The sequence below is a fragment of the Melanostigma gelatinosum genome (genome assembly GCF_949748355.1).
Source record: "Melanostigma gelatinosum genome assembly, chromosome: 22".
Classification (NCBI taxonomy): domain Eukaryota; kingdom Metazoa; phylum Chordata; class Actinopteri; order Perciformes; family Zoarcidae; genus Melanostigma; species Melanostigma gelatinosum.
The window spans coordinates 6,105,341-6,125,461 of record NC_136655.1 but is presented as its reverse complement, the minus strand read 5'-3'; the positions used below and the strand labels follow the sequence as shown (position 1 = coordinate 6,125,461).

Genomic DNA, 20,121 nt, shown 5'->3' with positions numbered 1-20,121 from the left:
GTAAATGTTAACCAGATAGATCATCAGAGTGGTCAAATTAAAAGCTGAAAAGATGACTCAAGAGGATAAACACCTGTCAACCAAAACCTGGCAACCTATAATTAGTTCTTATTCCTTCTCATAAGCCATTATTTGCAACTCATAAACATTGTATAAAGCATGCCTTACTAGAAAGTGGTACCATGTGGGTCTGTCGCTACACCATGGTGAAGTTGAAATGCCTGACATATACTATAATGAAGTCCTCTTCAGTCCAGTCTATTAAGACAAAAAAACAGTGTGACTTATTACTTTCAAAATAAAAGCAAAATCACTTCATTATTTTGCACAGACTGCACAGACAATATTTATTCGTTTTTTGGAGTTTTTCGACACTATATGAAAAATTTGAAACACCATCAAAACTTTGACATCCAGATCTTTTGGCTTGTGTTCCGATTTTACTTTGAAAATAACAACCGGAAGTTGTACAATTTACTCCGCAGGATTTGACACTGGTGTGGAGAGACGCTGATAGAGAGGAGCACAAACCCAAGTACAAGGGGGTTGAACCCGAGGACGTGCGGTTTCTTGGAAAAGTGGCAACTGCGTGAGCAAGGCAAGTCTCGTGCTGGTCCTCAGCCTCTCTGGACCTTATTCAGCCACCGAGTGTGTCGCGCAACAAATCCGGATTCTAACCTGCTTTCAACTTCCTAACCATGAGGACAAACGTATGGATGTACCAAGCTGTGGTGTGTGTTGTGGTCACTATGTTAAATACAGGTAAGACATGAAGAGCTGTGCCTGTGAGATGTGGAGTTATTGCATGGGCAATGTCTGCTTGTAGTTGATTTTGATCTCAAATATCAAAATATTATTTGATTCCTTATTTTATGCACTTTGTACATGCATCAAAATGAGAAACACACATCAGAAAATGTCAAAAAAAAGTAAAAAAAAAAAAAAGTCAAAAAAAGATATATAATGATATATATATATATATATATATATGATGAAAAAGTTAGCAAAGTGGGCAAAAATAGAATTAGGCTGCCATTTGTCATATTTCAAAGTATTTTGTTTGCCAGTCAGCACTTGTCTTTTTAAAATTGCATGTTGTTCTTTTAGTCTAATTACATATAAGGAAGTTGAGTGGCGTTCCTTGAACTTGATCACAAGCGCCGCCATGCACTGTTAATTCAACACGCCCTTTGCTTATTTAAGGTGGCTTATGTCATCTACTGAGCTTTGTAGAACTACGGAAGGCTAATTCTGCAGATCTCCAAACAATGAACCAAACACAACTTTGAATGAAACAATTTCGGCAGCTTATCAAACTGCTCCTTTACAAATCAATTGCTGCCACTGAGCTCCCATTAGTTCAGTTATCCAATTGGGTCTAATTTGCAAATCGATCTAAAGGCCCGTATCATCCGTGCATTTAAATAGTTTTGTGCAATAATATTTGGTAATCAGAACGTTTCCTCCTGCAGATTAAGGACGACCACCATGCCAAAAAGCGTTTGGTTGAAGTGCATCTGCTGATGTCACTGCTTTGTTCTTAAACTTTTAACATCGGCTCTTTCCATTGCACTAATACGCGCTCAATGTCTTCGCTCACAGCCCGGAGCGCACGCATGAAACGCGTCCAAAAGCGCCGCTCCTTTCGTGAAGCGCAGACTATCAGTGACTGCTGCTGTCCCGGTTTACATCCGCCCCGTTGACATGTCGCCATAAAGCAAAGCACTGAATCCATAGTTGCCACCTCCAGGGGTGCCGACCCTGACCGCCGTTCAGTTTGGGGAAAGTAAATTGCGCGCCCCTGACTAGAGAGATAGAAAAGGCTGTGTGTGTGTGCGCATGGGGTGTGTGTAAGGATGGGGGGGGGTTTAACATCTGGCTGCTGAGCCAGTTCCACATTTTGCGCGTTCTGCAGCAGATGTAATGTCTGCTTAATTCCCAGACAGAGGCGCACCTTTAACCTGCCACTTCCCTGTTGTTCATGCAACAGAGTTTTTCATCAACGCTGCCTTGAAATTTTTACATGGTGACTAAAAACAATCTTATCCAGCTGACACGTCTTTCTCTGCTCAAGGGCACCCAAGTGGAAGTTTTCTGAGAAAGGTCAGAGTGCCGGTCATTCACCTCTCCCATCTACATTTTCCAAAAGCTAAACTGGAGACTCAAAACTCGTCCCTCTAAGCGACGGCTGCCTCTTCTCATTTAAATCTCGCCTCTCTCTCACACCCGCCCATCGAACACGTTTTTATAATAATCTCCGACTCCTGCGACTGTTTGGGATCTGGAGATAGCGGGAGTCCGACCGCGAGCAGAGGAAGAGACTAAGTGAAATCTAATTGAGCAGCCTGGCCAGACATCAGGGCTGTAACAACACTGTGATGAGTGCCAGATGTGGTCCAGTGGAGCCCAAACATTAATAACAAGTCCTCCCCAAAAAAAACCCATTTTCAGCCACGAGGAGCCTCTAAACGCTACACAGTTTAGTTTACAATATCCTAAGTACACACACCGCGCCTTGTGACGGATGCTGGCACAGGAGCACGTCGCTGTAACTCGGTAGCATGAGATTTTCCTCTGTGATTTATATCGCACTTGCCCCAAATTATAAATGGGAAAACGACTGTAACTGTGGCCCGGAGAAGCAGCATTTGCAGTAGAGCTCCATTCTCCTGAAGGATGGGGCTCTTAACTTCACTTTTTTTTTTCCAATATAGGTAGAAGTGTATGATTTGTATCGCAGAGGTTTTGGACTTAAAATATGGTTTTGTTCTCTTATTGAACCCAGGTGCATGTCTCTGCAATGATATAAGTCCCTTTTGATGTGCTTCTTCCCAAAGAAATGGCTCTCAACAAAGGCCTGTAACAAAAAATAAAAAATAATTCATTGTGTTCTTTATCCGACTGTGACAGTTTTCCATTTCTCCACACACTGTCAGCTGTCTAGTACATGTTGGATGCCAATAACGTACACATACAACTTAATTAGTGCGTGACATCAGAGCTTTCCTGGAAAATGGGATTTCTGGCCGCATCCTGTCTTGTTCCCTATAAATTAAACGTCACCTTTGTTACTCAAAATGAATTAATTATGTCACATTACGTCAAACAGCAGGAGGCCGAATGAGACTTTCGTATATCTTGTTATTTTTGCCTCCGTATCGATATTGCAACGGGACGTTTACACGATGGAAATGTTCCGCTTCTCTGTAATGCAGCCTTTAAAACCAGGAAACACTGATGCCACATCAGGATATTAAGACATCCAAATCGAAGACAATAGTTTGTCTCTTTTCCCAATATCGATATTACATCAATATATGATTAAACTGTAGCATAACAAGTGTTGAAATGTTCTTGGAGATGTGTGGCTGTCTCTAAAAGCAGTTAAACACGAGCTGTGCTTTCACGAGCGTTAAATCTCCAAACGAGACACTGCAGCGAGTCATTCGGGTGTCTTCACAGTTCATTCTGCAGTTCTCAGGCAGCTGCACCGGTTTGAAGCAGGAGTGCCTGCGGGAGCATTTTGGAGCCGAGTTTCGATGCTGGACGCACTTCTTTCCTAATTTCCCGACACTTGAACTCGTTGGTACCTCGGTTTCCCCAGCACAGCTGAAGCACCTTCTAAAGAACAGGTTTTCTCAAGTTGTACAGAGGTTGGGGAGTTTCACAATGATGTTTCAGTGTGATGCAGTGGCGGATGCTCATAACAAGCATAGGGGAATGTCAGCAAACTGTCGTTGAAGGACGCTTTCATGGACTCCTGGCCGCCCAGTTAAATATATGTGACGGTGCAATCATTTCATCTTTGCTCCACTTCTTCCAATGCCAAGACTCTGGAATCGGTGTTCATGCCTCCTGTTGTTCATATGGTCAAACCACCGTGAAGCAACTAAATACTTCTTCTTCTCCACCCCAGCAGGGAAATGTTTGGCCATGTCTCCCGGTGTTTGAGTGATGTTTGATGCGTTGCCAATGAGGAGGCGACAAAAGAAAAAAAATCATGGTTTCTTAGATTTGTTTTTGCATTTGTCCTTTGAAGGCTGACACTGTAGATACACACAGTGTATCTACAGTGTCAGTGTCAGTGTCAGTGTAACAAGGGAGGAGAAGGAGTAAACTGCAACGAAAACAACCCTGCAACACTGGGCAGATCAATCAGATAAAGTACAATGGAGACGGGTGATAACTCACAACATGTTCTCTGCGTGGTGTGACAACTCGAGTTCTGCCACCTGAAACCTTGTCTGTACTTGTCTACAGACCGATTGGCACACACAAAGGTGTTGACGCTCAAGACAAACAATATTTAGAGGGAGAAATGTATTCTAATGAAACGAATGTCGTTTTTTAAAAGCATCCTGAGAATATCAAAAATGCAACTTCTTAATTTAAGTTATTCGCCCGCATCAGTGTTTGTTTCAGTCATGTCTGAAAAGTGTCGTCGCTTCGTTCAAAAGAAATGTTTGAGTCGCACGAACACGCGCCGCGGCACGCAAGATATGTGACGATGTCATTTTGACAACTAGACAGTTGGATCATTGAAAACCTGTTCGTGTAAAGGATTAAATCGATTCCTTGACAGTAAATGACTACGTGAATAAAAAACTGGGTCATCTATTTTTGTTTCTAGCCAATTCCCAATGCTTTCAACTTTGATGTTCATGTGAATGGAATTTATTAGAAACGGCTACTCCCATGTGAGATGGACCTGGCGTCAACAGGTCCTATCTCCTTCCAACCTCACACCCAATCGAATGACTGCACCGAAACACGCACGGTTAACATGTTGTGTCCTTGTGTTCTTGCAGGATGTTGTAGGGCTCATCAGTCGTTACAGACGTATGAAAAGAGTGAAAGTCACATGCTGGTTTGCACAGACTGCCCTCAGCCGCCTTTGGTGAGGAAAAGCCGATCGCAGGAACACTGCGCCCGCAAGTGCAAGAAGGTCAAGAAAAGCTTCAACTGCAGGTCAGTCACTCTCTGTATTTCGCCGAAACGTGGCCGGTTTCCCCTTCTCCTCCCGTGTTGACACAGTATTTACATATTTTTGTTGTTTATCGTTTGTCCATCTCTCAACTACTTCCCGCGTGTTTCTACAGGGCTTTCAACTTTCATCGCCACAACAGGAAATGCCACTTGCTTCCGTTTGACCGCTTCACCCACGGTGTGCAGAAGCAGGCCAGCGTCAACTTTACCTTGTATGAAAAAAAAGGTAAACGCCGTCCTATTCGCACTTCAGGTTGAGCTGTACGCCCTCGGGCGTTCAGGTGCAGACTGATGTGCACCGGCGGATTGTTTGTTGCTGATCGCAGGTTGTGCTTCTTGCGTCGGCTCTCCGCGTTCTCAGGTCACCGGGTTTTTTCCTTGTTGACACAATAAAAGCAGCCAACCCTTCCCCCCCCCCCCCCCTGCTGTTTAGTCACGCCAGTGGTGAGAGTCGCATGCATAAACATGTATCAGCCTGATGTATCAGCCTGAAGTGTAAACAACAAAATGTATTGTTTACAGTCTGTACGCAAAGGCTTTCTCCAGTGCATGCTGTGGAATCTAGCACTTTAGAATTTACTGCAACACTTACGGAACCCCCCCCCCCCCCCCCCCCCGGTGACATTTAATGAACTTCAGGGAGTTGTCTGTTTTGGGTATAACACACAAGCTGGGACGTACTAAAACTCACTGTAAAAAGGTCTAATTGACCATACATGGGGAAAATATCTTCCAGGTGGTCAAGGCAGGGGACGCAAATCAACTTTTAATTGACGAAACGGTGCATAAACTGGTACACGGAGACAACTTGTAAAAGTGAGAACATGAATGGATGCTTTCAAATGCTTTTTTTTTTTAATGTCCTTTGCCCTTACTTAGATTATATAAGGGAGTGTATCGTCTGCACCAAGGACAACTACAGAGGGAGGAGGTCTTGGACGAGGTCAAACATCACTTGCCAAGCTTGGTCCGATAATAACATCAATGAACACACGTAAGTCCTCTCATTTAGACCAAGAAAGAGTATGAAAAGCACATTTTTGTTGTGAATTGGGGCTACTCATGAGAGGTCACAGACATGTTGCCTTGAGGCTGCGGTGCCTTGCTTGATGACAAGAAGTGGAAGGTGTTAATCACCCCCCCCCCCCCCCACCAGATTTCTGTAGATTTGAACCAGCAGCCTTCCTTCTCTATTTCTCTGTGTCTGATATTGAACAGGCCTCAGCAGCTGATTTATTGTTGCTCGGATCATCCCTTTGCACCTCAGGGGTTAAGGGAAGGCGGAGGCTCGGAGACGGGTGAACGTTTAGCCAGAAATAAATCCGGTTTCTTTCAACACATGCAGGGATGTCCTCTCCATCCAGCTTGTTTTTCCACTGCACCGCAGGCCATCAGGTGTGCCCCAGAGATGTTTTCCCTCGGCTACAAGCCGGGCGAGATCTGTGAATTTTTTTGACGATTGATTCTATGCCAGCATCTCATTAGCGGGGCTCATTAGTTACGAGATATTTTAACTGCGGGAGGGAGGGTGTTTTGAGACACCGAGTAATAACAGTTTGAGAAAGGGCGGCGTGAAAAGTAGACACAAAGGAGGTCGAATGAAAGAGAGCGCGGAGATTCAGCGACTGGAGTCATGTTTTTGTCTGTTGTCCAGCTGAGCTCACAAAGCCACAGACTTACTGAGAGAAATACAAGTTCAGTGATCCCCTGTAATTAAAACACAGTACAGCGTTGATCCCCACCCGCTCCTTTACTCCTCCATTCCCTCTCCAGAAGCAGCGCTTCACATTAGGAATCCTTTGTCATTGTTTATTTGACACGCGGCTCCAGTCCTCGTCCCAGATGGCAAATGTAACATCACCCTGGCTTGTCAGCGACCTTTCACTTTCATAGGGTCAAAGGGAGCTTTACTTAAGGGAGATTTAGTGCCACTGTGGGTTACCTAACATGGGACTGTCCCGCTGTTTGAGAATTACCACCATAATGAACCACGCACCACTTGAGCTTCAGGTAACTTTTATTTTCATGCTTGACCGGTCACCGTGGGCCAGGGGTGATTTCTCAGGAGGTTCCCTTCCAGGAAAGGGACTTCCACCTGTTGTCTATATTTAGTTTTTGAACCAAAGCGCTGAAAAAAACAAAAGTGTGTATTGATGCCCAGCCATGCATGGAGAGAGGACTGGAATGGAACATTCCTGTTCATATTAATAATAAAGGATAACATTGCAATCATTTATTTATTCCCAGCGGGACTTTCTTTTATTTTTCTACACGTTTCCTCTGGGAAAGCAGTGAGAAAGCTCAGCTACAGAAACACACAGCTTCTTGCTGAGAGTCAGACGAGAAGATTGATACCACTCTCGCGTCTGTGGACGACAGCGAATATGACCACCGCGTACCACCAAAGGCCCGTTGGCTCAGTTCAGCAGAGAGACTGAAAACACAGCTAGCATGACTCATCCGATGGTAACTTGCTAATTAGAGAGCAGTAAGTACGATTTTTGCAACCCTTTGGACAGAGCTAGCTGTTTCCAGTCTTTACACTGAGCTAAGCTAAGCTAGGCTAACCGTCTCCTGGCTGTAGCTTCATATTTAACAGACAAAAATGAGAGCGCTACTGACCTTCTGACCTATTCGCTGCTCTAACACTTCGCAAGAAAGTGAATTCGTGCGTTTCCCCAAATTTCGTTTTGTCTGTCGTTCGCACCCTGCTTCCAAAATCATCATTTATGTCTTAAAACGCTTGCTTGCTCTAATCTCTAATCACTTTGTTCCTTTAAAAAAAGCTGTTGCATTGAAGCATGACTGCTTTTGTTCCAGGTGCATGAGACATTTTGCAGCAGTTACTTCGGGTCTAGATTTCATCTTCAGTGATATTCAAAATCTGGCCAAGTTTAGCCGGCCCAGGGAGCAAAGCATGTGTGTCTGTGCTCCGATGGGAACAGACTTTGGCAAGGAGATGAATAACTGGCTAACATCTGTTAGTGCAACATCATTATGGCTAACTTGCTCCCATGCAGTGGCTTTTACAGACTCTCACCAGGTGCAACCTGTTTTTTTTGTAAAGTGAGGGTCCTTGTAATCCCATTTATAAATTAAGAATACTGTATTATGATAGCAATATATTGTGTTTATGAGTTACACGCAACAGATGTGAGATTTGGGTCTTGGCAGACTGCCGTAACAAAGGGGAACAAGTGTTTTGTTGTAGTTACAAGTGAAATGCCGCTGTTGGGCTTAACCCTATCATATTTTTCATTCGCCGGGACTGTCGTCTGAAGCTTAGGACCTTCCTCTTCTTTCTCCCTTTTCTTATACATGCCTGCAATTTCTTGTAGTTCTGGGTTGAATGATGTTGTGCATTAGTGTAGAAGCCTTGCGTGAGCCCCAGGGCACGGATGGGGAGAGCAGAGCAGACTCCCCCAAGAAAAGAGGCATTGTCTGGGGTAGTGTGTTCAGACAAGCTGCTGGAGGGAGGGTGGACTGGTCTTTTTTATTTTTTATTTCGCTACCTGCACATGTTTGTTTTTTACATCAACTATCCACTGAGCTCTCGACTTTTTGCTCACTCCATTATGCTCACTTTTTCCTTTTTAAGCACTTGTTTCTTTTCACCTTCCTCCTACGACCACAGCTTTTCCTCCCGTCTCCCCTCTCTGTCTCTCTTGGTGGGAGGGGGAATGTGGTCGGCATGGATCAGGGGGTGCTGACATGCCAGCTTTTCATCATCCTGCCCTGACAGAAGACGAATTTCACACACTGTTCATTTAGTATGGGGGTTCCCATGGGGCTCGTCATTGTTGCATCCCATATGTTTGGACTAGCCAGGTTATTTTACTTACTTGTTCACACTGAGGTGAGGCTGCAGATGACAGAGAAGGATTAGGTTTAAACGTGTTCAAAGGCTGCCAGCAAAAGACCTGCTTGGTCTGCTCCAAGTGGTTCGTAGCATCGCTCTGTGTTGCTGGAGGTTACTGTGCTGTGACAGAGTCTGGCTGCTTCACACATGAGGGAGCCGGGATATGGTAGGAATCGGTAAGGCGATCATGCAAAAGGTGCAAACCTGAAGAGATATTGATGACTTACTTTGCATATGATTTAGGTGACTGGTTACTTAAGGATTTGAAATACAACCTGGCAACACTGTCGGCACTAGCGTTTCTCAGAATGAACCTTATATCTTATAAATGCCTTTTATTTGGTTTGTTCCCGAGAGCGCTTAGCCGGTAGGCACGGTTCTGTATACGCCACTGGAGCAGCCGAGTGTGCAAGTACTCCCTAAAATGTATTTACACAGCTTACAGTATCGGTTAACACTTTGAATAATGTCTGTCTGCTCCCCTGTAGGTTTTATCCGGATAGGTACCCGACGCAAGACCTGAGGGAGAACTTCTGTCGGAATCCCAACAACGATCCTGGTGGTCCGTGGTGCTACACCACAGACCCCAATGTACGAGCCGAGGAGTGTGGCATACCACAGTGTTCAGAGGGTAAGGCAAACAAACGTCACTTTGTCTTTCTTTGAAGTCATAAGTTTTGTTTGCTTTGATTACTAGAGGAAAGAATTCTTGATAAATGCTTGTTTTCTTTTTGACAGAAGTCTGTATGACGTGTAATGGGGAAGATTACCAGGGCAAACTTGACCATACGGAGAGTGGCAAGGAGTGCCAGAGGTGGGACTCAACCAGGCCTAACAAACACCACTTCCAGCCCAAAAAGTAAGCTGCGAAGCTGCTAATCACACGCTAACCTTTCCCGCGAACAATGCTGCACACAGCCATGACAGATGCTGAGATAACTGACGCTAATACTCAGGAGAGGTAGACCTAACCGGTTGTTATGACTTACTTCCATCCCTTCAAATGTTTTCCTTCCTCTCTTTCTCCTCTCTCAGGTATCGTCACAAAGATTTAAGGGACAACTACTGTCGTAACCCAGATAATCGTCTTCGTCCCTGGTGCTACACCTTGGACCCCACAACTCAGTGGGAGTATTGCAACATCGCCGTGTGTGGTAAGGGTCGATGTACTGTGCAGACTCCTAGTCTGGGGCTTGGGTTTTGTGGACAAAGTCTTCAACAGATTAACTTAAAACCAAGTTATTGTTTTGCTGATGTTAATGCTCCAGCGACAGCCGTGGCCGGAGAGTTGCCTGCAGGGAGTTTCTTCAAATTTGGCACAAACATCCACCTGGATTAGATTTTGGTGGTCAAGGGTTAGATTTTGGTGGTCAAGGGTCCCTGTGACCTCACGTAGGTCTCATTCTCGTGAACGACATTTCTCAGTCACGGTTTCAGGGTCTCTTGCTTGGTTTTTGGATTGACAGACTTAGATTCGGTACTGCCAGCTATAGTGGTTTGAGAGCTCCAGGGGGGTTGTTACATACAGGACGTTGGTGTTTGCGGTGAACAGAGCAAGAAAGTTCCTCTTCTGCCCTCCCAGGGTCTCATACGGCTTTTGTTTACCCGGCTAGGTGTTTCATGTGGTGCTTGGCTTCGAATCCTTTTAACTCAACAAGCAAGAGTAAATAGGTTGTTTGTACAGGGGAGGGCCTGACTTCAGAGAGTCAGAAGTGCTTTGCTGAGACCACTCACAGATGACAAGGGGCACTAAAATGGAGGCTGTTATACAGTGACGCAACACCTGGCCATCAGAAGACCTGATAGTTGTTTTAGTGCTATGCAAATCATGATGTATACAAACAAGTGACGCAATAAAGGAAAAGTGGAGTGGGGGAACGATACAGATGCTGTCATACCAGACACAAAACGTCACTGAGTGGTTTGATTCGTACACTTTGAAAATGATGTGAATCATATCTTGAGGCCAGACCTCAATCCAACTAAAAAGTTATGGGAGAATTGACGTGTTAGACAGCACATAACCTGAAGTTATTCATTGCGAGATACTTTGTCTCCAACCTCTATTTTTTTTTATCAATATCAACAACAAATTAAAACTTAAAGGTTAATTGTAAAAAAATATCACTAACTGCAGCCCTGTTTTTGATATGGTACTATATGTAAAAACATTTTAGAGCAATATGTTGGAGGGATAAACAGTATAACCTCACTTGAGTCGTATCACATTTGGCAGAGTTTGACAGAGTCGTAGTTTAGATGGCTTTTGCCTTCATCTGTCTCCCAAAAGACAGAGGGGAAAGATAAAGAATGGATGCCAAAAAGAGGTTACACCATTGGAGAATTTATTGATATTATTTGTCTTTGAAAGCACAATGAAATATCCCCACATGCACAAACACGCGGAGCGGTGCTCTTTCCCCCTGTCAGACACATACACACATGTACGCTACATGTTATGATTTACAGCGAGGGATTGGGGATCTGCATTTGTCCAGATGTGCGCATCCCTCAATGCCTGCCCTCAGAAAGATAAAAACCACTGACCTGTACGACGCAGTGCACACGGACACTGGCATGCATTACATCAAGCCAAAGAATCTCTCTTTTCCATCCGCCTTCTCGTTTCTGCCTCAAAACATTCCCTTCCCTCCTCCATTCCTCCCATCTCATTTGTCAAAGGCTAAAGAAACAGAGACAGAAATCCAGAGGGGAGAAGTCGCTCCCCATGCGCCGCTGAAAAGCAGAATTCCTTCTGAAGATGTTTGGAATAGTTCTCCGGTGGATAAAGTTGCCCCGGCCAGACCGGGTTGGATGTGACATCTTTGGTTGGGCTGCGATAAACAGGAACAGAATTGTAATGTTTGTGTTTAGGCAAAGATGTAGTCCTCAATATCATAAGTGTCTGAGTTTTTATTAAAACAACCTGTGCCGTCAGCAAGTTACAACTGCATATTATTGTGGATGTCCCTACGTGCAAGAATGTGGTGCACCGGTGTTATGAATACACAGAAAGTTTCCTATCGCAGTTGAGACAAGGGGGTGCTACTGTTTTTGATCATCTTTCTCCAGGTTGAACATCACACATTCTTCTGGGGGATTAATGTCTCCCTCCTTCCCTCCCTCCTGAATCTCAGTCACTTTAGCGAAGGTCCTCTCTCGTGCCAACACTCACAATTACAATTTCTACATCTTTTTCTTTCTTTGCTAGATTCTGACTCGTGTGAGGACACAGATGTCAATGTAACGACATCCTGTGTCCAGGGAAAGGGCACGGACTACCGAGGCACAATGAATGTCACTCCAGAGGGTGTGACATGTCAGCGATGGGACTCCCAGTCGCCCCATAACCACGCCTTTCTTCCTCAGAACCTCAAATGGAAGTGAGTAAAGTATGTCTCATGGCCCCCTGGCAGCTTCAACGAGGTTTATTTGTTCACTTTGTGCATTTGACTGTTGAAAAGCCAAAACGTAAATGAGCATGAAACATGAAATGATAGCTTTGCTGTACAGAAAATACATCAGCACCATCATTTCAATTGTAGTTTGTGTATGTGTTATAGAGACCTCAGAGAGAACTACTGCCGTAACCCTGATGGTGCAGATTACCCATGGTGCTTCACTACAGACCCTAATCAAAGGATAGCCAACTGCTCCCACATCCCCAGGTGTGATGCTGAGGCCACACAAAAAATTGGTAAATTACTGTACAATTTTTAAAGGAACAGTTCAACATCTGGGGAAATGTTTTTATTTCCGTTTTTGTCCTGACGATATATAATGTGTTCATTAATGAGCTTCAGAGGTGCTGGTTGACAGATTACGTTACCTTTAGGCAGAACTGGGCTAGCTGTTACCCCCTGATCCCAGTCTTTATGCTAAGCTAAGCTAACTGGTGGCTGTAGCAACATATTTACCATACAGCTATGAGAGTGGTGATGATTTTTTCATCAAATTTTCCGAAACGTCAAACTATTCATATAAGACTACCAGTGTTTTCTAAACAAACGATTTCAAAAGAATAGCAAATATCTAGTCTAATAATCTTATATATCAATATTAGCTTTTTTTTCAACAAATGCTTCTAAAGCCACATCATGTTTTTGCAAAGAGGAGTTACAGACATTGTCTTGCTCCCATAGGACTGGGCCACTTGGCAGCGTGCTGCCCAATTAGTTCAATTTCATGGCAGAACAAAAAACGACCCAACTTTGGCAATAGTGTTCTCTGTCATTTCCCATGTTTCTCTGCTTTACATTTACAGAAAGATGTCCACACGTGTTAAACTTCAGCTCGTCTTTTAGTTACGAAAGCCACTCTCTTCATTCTGCTGAAGGACAGACATAGTGAGGTTTAAAGATTCCTAAAACAGGGGCCATTGACATTAAACTCATCGAAACCACAAAGAGAAGTAAAAAAATCTGAACTTAATTATGTTATGTTTGCATCAATGACAAAGACAGCCACCACCCAAATCATATATGTACCGGTAGTTCTTTGGGTATTGCTCGCTCACTGGTTGCATTTAAGTGTTTGAGAGAACTGCTGGGCTGAGTAATTCAATGCTCTCCTGGGAATATTTAACAAGATGGTCTGAAATAATAATATCGGTTTCTTCCTCAGAGTGTTTCGAAGACAACGGCGAGACATATCGGGGCACTTTAGCCGCAACTCGATCCGGTATTCCCTGTGCGGACTGGTCACATCACATTAACAGGTAACGCGGTTGTTTATTCGGCTTAGTAAATGTGTTGTTTTGCTCCTTCTTCTAACTCCCAGTCGAGCTTAAGCTGTAGTGGGAAACATTGGGGATGTTTCCGAGAGAGGCTGGTATTCTTTTCAGCTCACTTGATGAGTGTTTGTTGACGACGAAAATCCCTCTATGAATGAAGCTCGGCAGTGAAAACAAACAGCCAGAGGAAATCAGGGGTTCCTCAGGGGTCAACACCGGGCCCAATTATTATTCATCTTACTGACGAGAGGAAACCCTGGGGTGCTCTCCAAGTGACCCATCCTGACGGAAAGGTTGCCCCGCTCCAGTGTGTTGTTGCTTCATGCTTAAGTCAGGCTGTTGGAATTACTTAATTTACAGGAATTTTAAAAGCCAAAAACGGCACAGACAGATGGACATGTTCCAGAGCCGACCCCTAACCCCAGGAAGTGCTTTCTGAGGAAAGCAGATCAAAGCCAATCAGCTCCCTCACATAGACTGCAGCCAGCGAGTCTGCCCCGCTCGAGGCCAAGGGTCATCCCAGGAAAAACTGCCGAGAGCCACAGCTTGTTTAACAATCTCCTGGGAAGTAGAATTATCTTCACCTCCTGACAAATTGTCGCCCATCGCTTAGTGTTATTGCCGTGTGCGTGTGTGTCCAAATTCTTCCGGAGTAATTACTTTTTCGTGAGATGTTGGATTTCTGAGCGGATTACGCTTAATTCTCTCAGAGCCGAGTGGTACGTTGCAAAAAGACTTCCTACAAATTCCTACAAATCGGGAGCACAACCGAATCATTCCGTAGAGGATGCGGCTCCTGCTGATCTGAGCCCTGCCGAATGCTTAGAGTGCATACTTTCATACTCCCTGATACACTGTGTGCGTAATAACAAATGGAATATGAGAATCTGTATTTGTTTGTTTTACAGTGGGGATTCTCACTCTACAGAATCCCATGTAGGGCTGGAGAAGAACTACTGCCGGAACCCGGACCGGGACAAACATGGCCCCTGGTGTTACACCAATCCAAATAACCGTTTGGCCTGGGACTACTGCCAACTGAAGCGCTGTGAGTGACATAATTAACCTAGTCGCTTCTAACAGTAGATACATCTGTGTTGTGTCAGACGCCTAATAGAGTTTGATATGATTCACTTTCTTACCAAGAGTTGGATAAGAATATCAATCTCATGTCTGTGTTTTATTTGAACAGAGCAAGGCTAACTGTTCCCCCCCCTGTTTCCAGTCACTGTGCTAAGCTAAGCTAAAAAATGGTCGCGTCATTGACTTGTGCAAAAAAACGCTGCCTTTTGAATTTAGAGCTGGAAGCTTCATGTCCAAGTGAAAAGGCAGGTTAATGATAAAGTGGAAGTATTGGTACAAGTGAATTTGGAAATTCCCCAAACTAGCACGATCCATTCATTTGAAAGCATCACTTTGCTCGGGATAGACTTGTTTTTAAATATGTATACCGGTACTATGCACATGACGGCTACCACGTGTCCAGCGTGCCGTCTCTTGTGTGCATCCTCAGAAATTACGACCACTTGTTTGCAACATGTCGTGAAGCTCATGAGCAATGGGGGAAGTATATCAAGATGTGAGGTCAGCAGCAGACTCTGAACCTACGACAACAACAATGGCAGAAAATTAGAAACCAGTATCTCATGACCCCTTCAGACTGTATTTCTGAAAGAGTGTTCAGTGGTGTAAATAATGTCCCGCTGCTGTGGGGGTCTCTCCTTACTGTTGTGCTTTTCTTTACCTCTATCAGGTGAATCAGCTACAGCGGCTCCTCAACCGAACAGTGAGTATCGCTTTGGCTTATCTGGCTTTTACCCGTCTAGTCCTCTTCCTCTTATCTCTGATCTCGTCTCGTTTCCTTTTTACTCTTTGTATCAAATCCGTCTGTCACGTGCCTGACTAAACAAATCACATTTTATGGTTTCCCTTTTTGAAGTTTTAAAAAACATTTTCCACATTGAAATGTAAATGAAACACCCATCTAACATGCAGCATAAAAACATGTCGTCTCTCTTAGCTTTAACTGGGCCCAAGATATCATGCTTTGTGCATATAAACACCAGAATTGTAGGAGGACACCAAGTGCGAGGTACAGATGGCAGCTGGGTTGTCAGCATCCAAAGAGAGTAAGTCATTTTACATCTGTGTGTGTTTTTTTTTCAAAATGTATCAATCCATTTGTCAATGTGATGGCGAAAATATTCTTCTTAAATCTTCCTCAGGAAGGTTCATTTGTGCGGGGGCTCGCTGATCAGAGAGGATTGGATTTTGACAGACCAACAGTGCTTCACCTCCTGGTAATACTCCACCTTTTCATCTGTGTCTGACCAGCGTTCACCAAGTCCGTCTCTCGTTTACCTCTTCCGTGTACTCTGTCTCTCGAAGTCGTCTTTTCTTGCGACCTTCTTGTTAAAATAGTTTAAAGTGTAGACGCAGGATGACAGTTACTCCCCAGACAGGCCGGATCTGAGATATGGAACAGATTGGTTTGGGCTGCAGATCTGTTTAACTCCTGCAGTTGTCTGTGTCAGAGCCAATCATATACATTTGTCGCAGAGGATTTTATTAGGTTCGCCGAATAAATTTGCCGAATTTCTTCCTTCGTCTTTTATATCTGCAGTGCATATTTAAACCACATGAGGGAGCCTGAAATGGCTGGTTTACGTGTTCAAGATTATATAAAATGATGTGGAAATGGCTCTTTGAGTAACAATGCCGTAGGTTTACAACTTACATCCTGGTCCTTGTGGTTATCAGTGTTCCAGATCTGAAGGATTACAGTGTGCAGGTTGGTCTGAGCCACCTCAATGAATCCTCAAGCCACCCGAGACTACGCATCTCTCGCCTGATCTGTGGCCCGGAAGGATCCAACCTGGTTATGCTGAAACTGGAAGAGTAAGTCCTCAACGACTCACGGTTTCCACTAATTTAATTTAGTGATATGGAGAAAATGTCATCTATTTTTATCATTTTACTTAATATTATTGTTATTGATCTAAAAACAAAATGACATAACCTTTTGACACGCCTCTTATTTGTGTGCATATGTTGTTGACCGTGATTTATGACTGTTGCTATGTTTGTTGTAGTCCCGCCCCTGTGTCTGAAGGCGCCTCCACTATTCATCTTCCAGTAAAAGAGTGCCACATCCCCGAGGGCACCAACTGCACCATGTATGGATGGGGGGAAACCAAAAGTACTTCCTCCTTTCAACCATATTCCATGCCACGTTGCATTTCAACCTTCATTCAAACAAAAAAAACGACTGCCTGTAACATTTAACAATTACGCTGCATATCTTTCAGCCACCGGATATGATGAGGCGCTGAACGCTTTGACCATGCCCATGGTCACCAACGACATGTGCTCACAAATCAAAGGGGACGCCGAGGAAAGCAGAATATGTGCCGGCGGCAAGAGAGGAGAGGGCGTGTGTGATGTAAGAACAGAAAGAACCAGATTGCAACAAAAGTACATCTCAGTTTATTAACATGGCAACATCTAGATAGCTGAATTGAACATATACAATGCTGTGTAGTGTCCTCGTTGGCGTGCTGGCTCTCTGAAGTGTCGTCCTCTTCCTGTTTCTCGCAGAAGGACAACGGTGGTCCATTGGTTTGCCAGGAGCATGAGCGCAAAGTCATCATCGGCGTGAGCATCCAAAGGACAAAATGTGCCTCGTCACAGCCTGCGCTTTTTGTTAACGTTGCCTTCTACTCTGAGTGGATATACAAGGTGTTCAAACTTTACCCCAGTTTGGAGAGGAACTGATGGCGCGGTGTGAAAATCAACCCACGCGCACACGACTTCGCCGCATCCTGTGAGAGGAGGGGCGGCTTTGGGGCCAACAAATTCCAAGGCGTCTCCAGCATGGACCACGCGGGGAGAAACGAGGAGGAACACCTGATGGAAAGTGGTGATTTCGGGATTTAATGGCTGAATTTGTCATTTCACGGAGATGACAGATTAGTGAGTGAAGACCGGATGAAAGAAATTGAATCTCATCCATTCTTCCACTTCCAAGACATCCCGGTTGTTAGCATTAATATCCTCTTTTTGTTTTACAACCAAAGCCTCGAGCACATGGACGACATACTATTTGTACTTTAAACACAATCAGATTTTCTGAAGCGACCCAAACAAAGACAGTGAGAATGACACGCGCGACTTAATCTTATCTACCTGGAATTTACTTGAATATGGACAGAAGACAGTTATCTGGAGGTTACCGCATGAAGTACCCTCCTGTGACTGGGACTTCCTGTTTCCTTATGTGTTAAGCTGGACTGCAAACCAGGTCTTAATACCTCCAACACCAATGAGTGGTGGATGAATTGTTGTGTTCCTAATCTGGTCATCCATTTTAGCATACTCTACAGATATCACGGAAAAAATAACATTTGGTTTCTGAAATGATCCAACAAAATACGATGGTAATACCAAAAGGCAGAAGAAATATAAGCATGAAAAGAATATTATAAGTTCGGTAGTACAGACGATAAAAGTCCCAAAGAAAAAAAAAAAGCCTCTTAAGTCCGGCAACGGTCACCGTTTGGCTTGAGGTATACCAGTGGTTACGTATGTGAAATACACTATTGCTGCTTGAAAAGCTGACTGCAGCAGCCTCGGCAAAACCACGCAGCGCTAATTGTGTGCAGTAGCTGGACTACCTTTTCCCCAGTTAGCTGTAACTGTTAAGATTCCCTGCGAGAGGGTCGATGAAGGACGGCGCGAACTGCTCCCAAAGTCTCGTGCTGATATTTGTAGCGTGAGAGAGCGAAGAGCCGCGCCAAACAAAACATGGCTATTTGGTCTCCAGTGTGGAGGGAACTTCGGCCCCTGGTGGGCTGTGTGTGTGGTCAGTAGGATGTTTTATGTGTTGTTGTCGTACATAGCCGCAGATTTACTGTTTCTGCTGTGCTGTAGGATATTATAGGTCTTATAGATCTGGAATATGTTTGGTTCGCTGAGTGATTGGCTTCTTCTTGCCTTTCGATTGTGTTTGATATTTAAAGAGACTGGTAGCTTGTAAGTAGTATTTAGGTATATTTATTTTTCGAAGCAGAAGTCGTCTTTTGAAAGGAATCCCGACTTTTGGTGTGATATTGAGATATTAGTTTCTTTGTTCTGAGAGTAATCATGACCCCCCCCCCAGACTAACGGATGCATTATTGACTCCCACACAAACATGAAATGACTTGCTGGGCTACATTGGGCGCTTCATTTGGTTGAACCTTTTAATTCATTGGTGCTTGTTGGCTAAATTTGTGTTGTTCTGCCCAGAGTTTAACATGCATTTACTGTGCATTATACACACGATGCGTATCGCACAATGTTGTACTTCATTGTTGTTCAAAATGCACAGATGAATATCGGCATGAGATAGAAGATAAAGGAATTTAAATGCAAGTTTTATACAAAACAAAAACGATAAAAAAAAGATCTTGCATGAAGTTTCTTGCAATTAGCATCGTCAAAATAAAGCAGACTTAAGTGAATCAATGCAGGTGATGGCAGATGAGTACATTCTAACTTAATATTAATATGTGGGATGTTTAGTTGGTTAGACTAAAAAAAAAGTGGTTTTCTTTCAAATTTCTCCGTCAGTGACCATTTCTGATTGGCCTGTCGTCCTTTATTCCCTTTAATGAAAGCAGAACGACCCGATGAGTGCCAGCTCAGTTCGTATTAAAAGCAGCGTATTTTACTCACGTTTGTGTGGCTCCTACTCAAAAGAACCCTAACCCTTGAAAGCAAGGGGAAAGCCTCTCAAGTACCAGTTTAAAGGGAGACCGTTTCATTTAAAGGCAACGGACTAAGATGAGTGAAACCAAATCTATATTCTTGGTCAATGTGGCGGATCTTATAGTTGTATTGTAAATTGATTGTCAGGCATTGTAACTGTTATTTAATTTACCTTCATGTAAATAGCCCAGTGCATTCTGTAAATTACACATTTTTGTAAATGATATACTGAACAATTTTTACTTCATGATCATTCTGTTTATATGTTTGTAAACTTTAAATATAACAGCTGCTATTTTGCGTTAGTGAGTTGTTTTCTATATCGATGACCGTTTCTGAATTTTCTAGCCTTTGTATTATTACTATTTTAATAAACGACTTGACATTACACTTCGCTTTATTCTGCGCCCTTCTCCCTCCTCGGCTTTCTCCCGTGTGCAGTAAGCTGAAAGGAATATGCCAGAAGCGCACACTTACTGTTTTGGCAGTTTACTCTCTCCATCGCTCACAGCAGCAGATTCTAGTGCTTGATAAATAGTCCAAAGTGGCTGAAAGCAACAAGGGTCATCAATACAGCCACTGAAGGAGATGAATACCAACGTGTCGGAAGGAACATTTAGACTACAAATTTTGGACACCCCATACTTCAGTGAGATACAAATGAACCTTTTGGATAAGCTTTTCAGCGGCTCAGACACTTTGCGTTGCTCAATGTGAGGTTAGATACAGTTAATGCTCGAAATGTAAGAGTAATGTTTGTGTCAAGAGATTATATTGAGGTTAAAACTTAAACCAG

At 43.7% G+C, this 20,121-nt stretch overlaps 1 protein-coding gene across 2 annotated transcripts; it reads left to right on the top strand.

Moving 5' to 3' along the window:
* The first annotated feature begins 578 nt into the window (after window positions 1-578).
* hgfa (hepatocyte growth factor a) lies at window positions 579-19,665 on the top strand. 2 transcript variants are annotated; one of them, XM_079294680.1, is made up of 18 exons: window positions 579-762; window positions 4,809-4,968; window positions 5,100-5,212; window positions 5,866-5,980; window positions 9,334-9,476; window positions 9,584-9,704; window positions 9,881-9,999; window positions 12,057-12,228; window positions 12,409-12,542; window positions 13,469-13,562; window positions 14,486-14,625; window positions 15,331-15,363; window positions 15,598-15,706; window positions 15,803-15,877; window positions 16,338-16,475; window positions 16,670-16,776; window positions 16,886-17,019; window positions 17,175-19,665. In XM_079294680.1, exons 1-18 carry the CDS (start codon window positions 699-701, stop codon window positions 17,349-17,351), a joined length of 2,148 nt encoding a protein of 715 aa, XP_079150806.1. In that variant the 5' UTR covers window positions 579-698; the 3' UTR covers window positions 17,352-19,665. The 2 variants fall into 2 exon arrangements, with proteins under 2 accessions (XP_079150806.1, XP_079150805.1); XM_079294679.1 differs by having other exon boundaries at window positions 12,391-12,542.
* The last annotated feature ends 456 nt before the right edge of the window (window positions 19,666-20,121 follow it).

Coding starts and splice junctions, on each gene's coding strand:
- hgfa (XM_079294679.1), top strand. CDS start 699: ATGAGGACAAACGTATGGATGTACCAAGCTGTGGTGTGTGTTGTGGTC. Junction 4,969..5,099: donor AAGAAAAGCTTCAACTGCAG/GTCAGTCACTCT, acceptor GTGTTTCTACAG/GGCTTTCAACTTTCATCGCC. Junction 5,213..5,865: donor TACCTTGTATGAAAAAAAAG/GTAAACGCCGTC, acceptor GCCCTTACTTAG/ATTATATAAGGGAGTGTATC.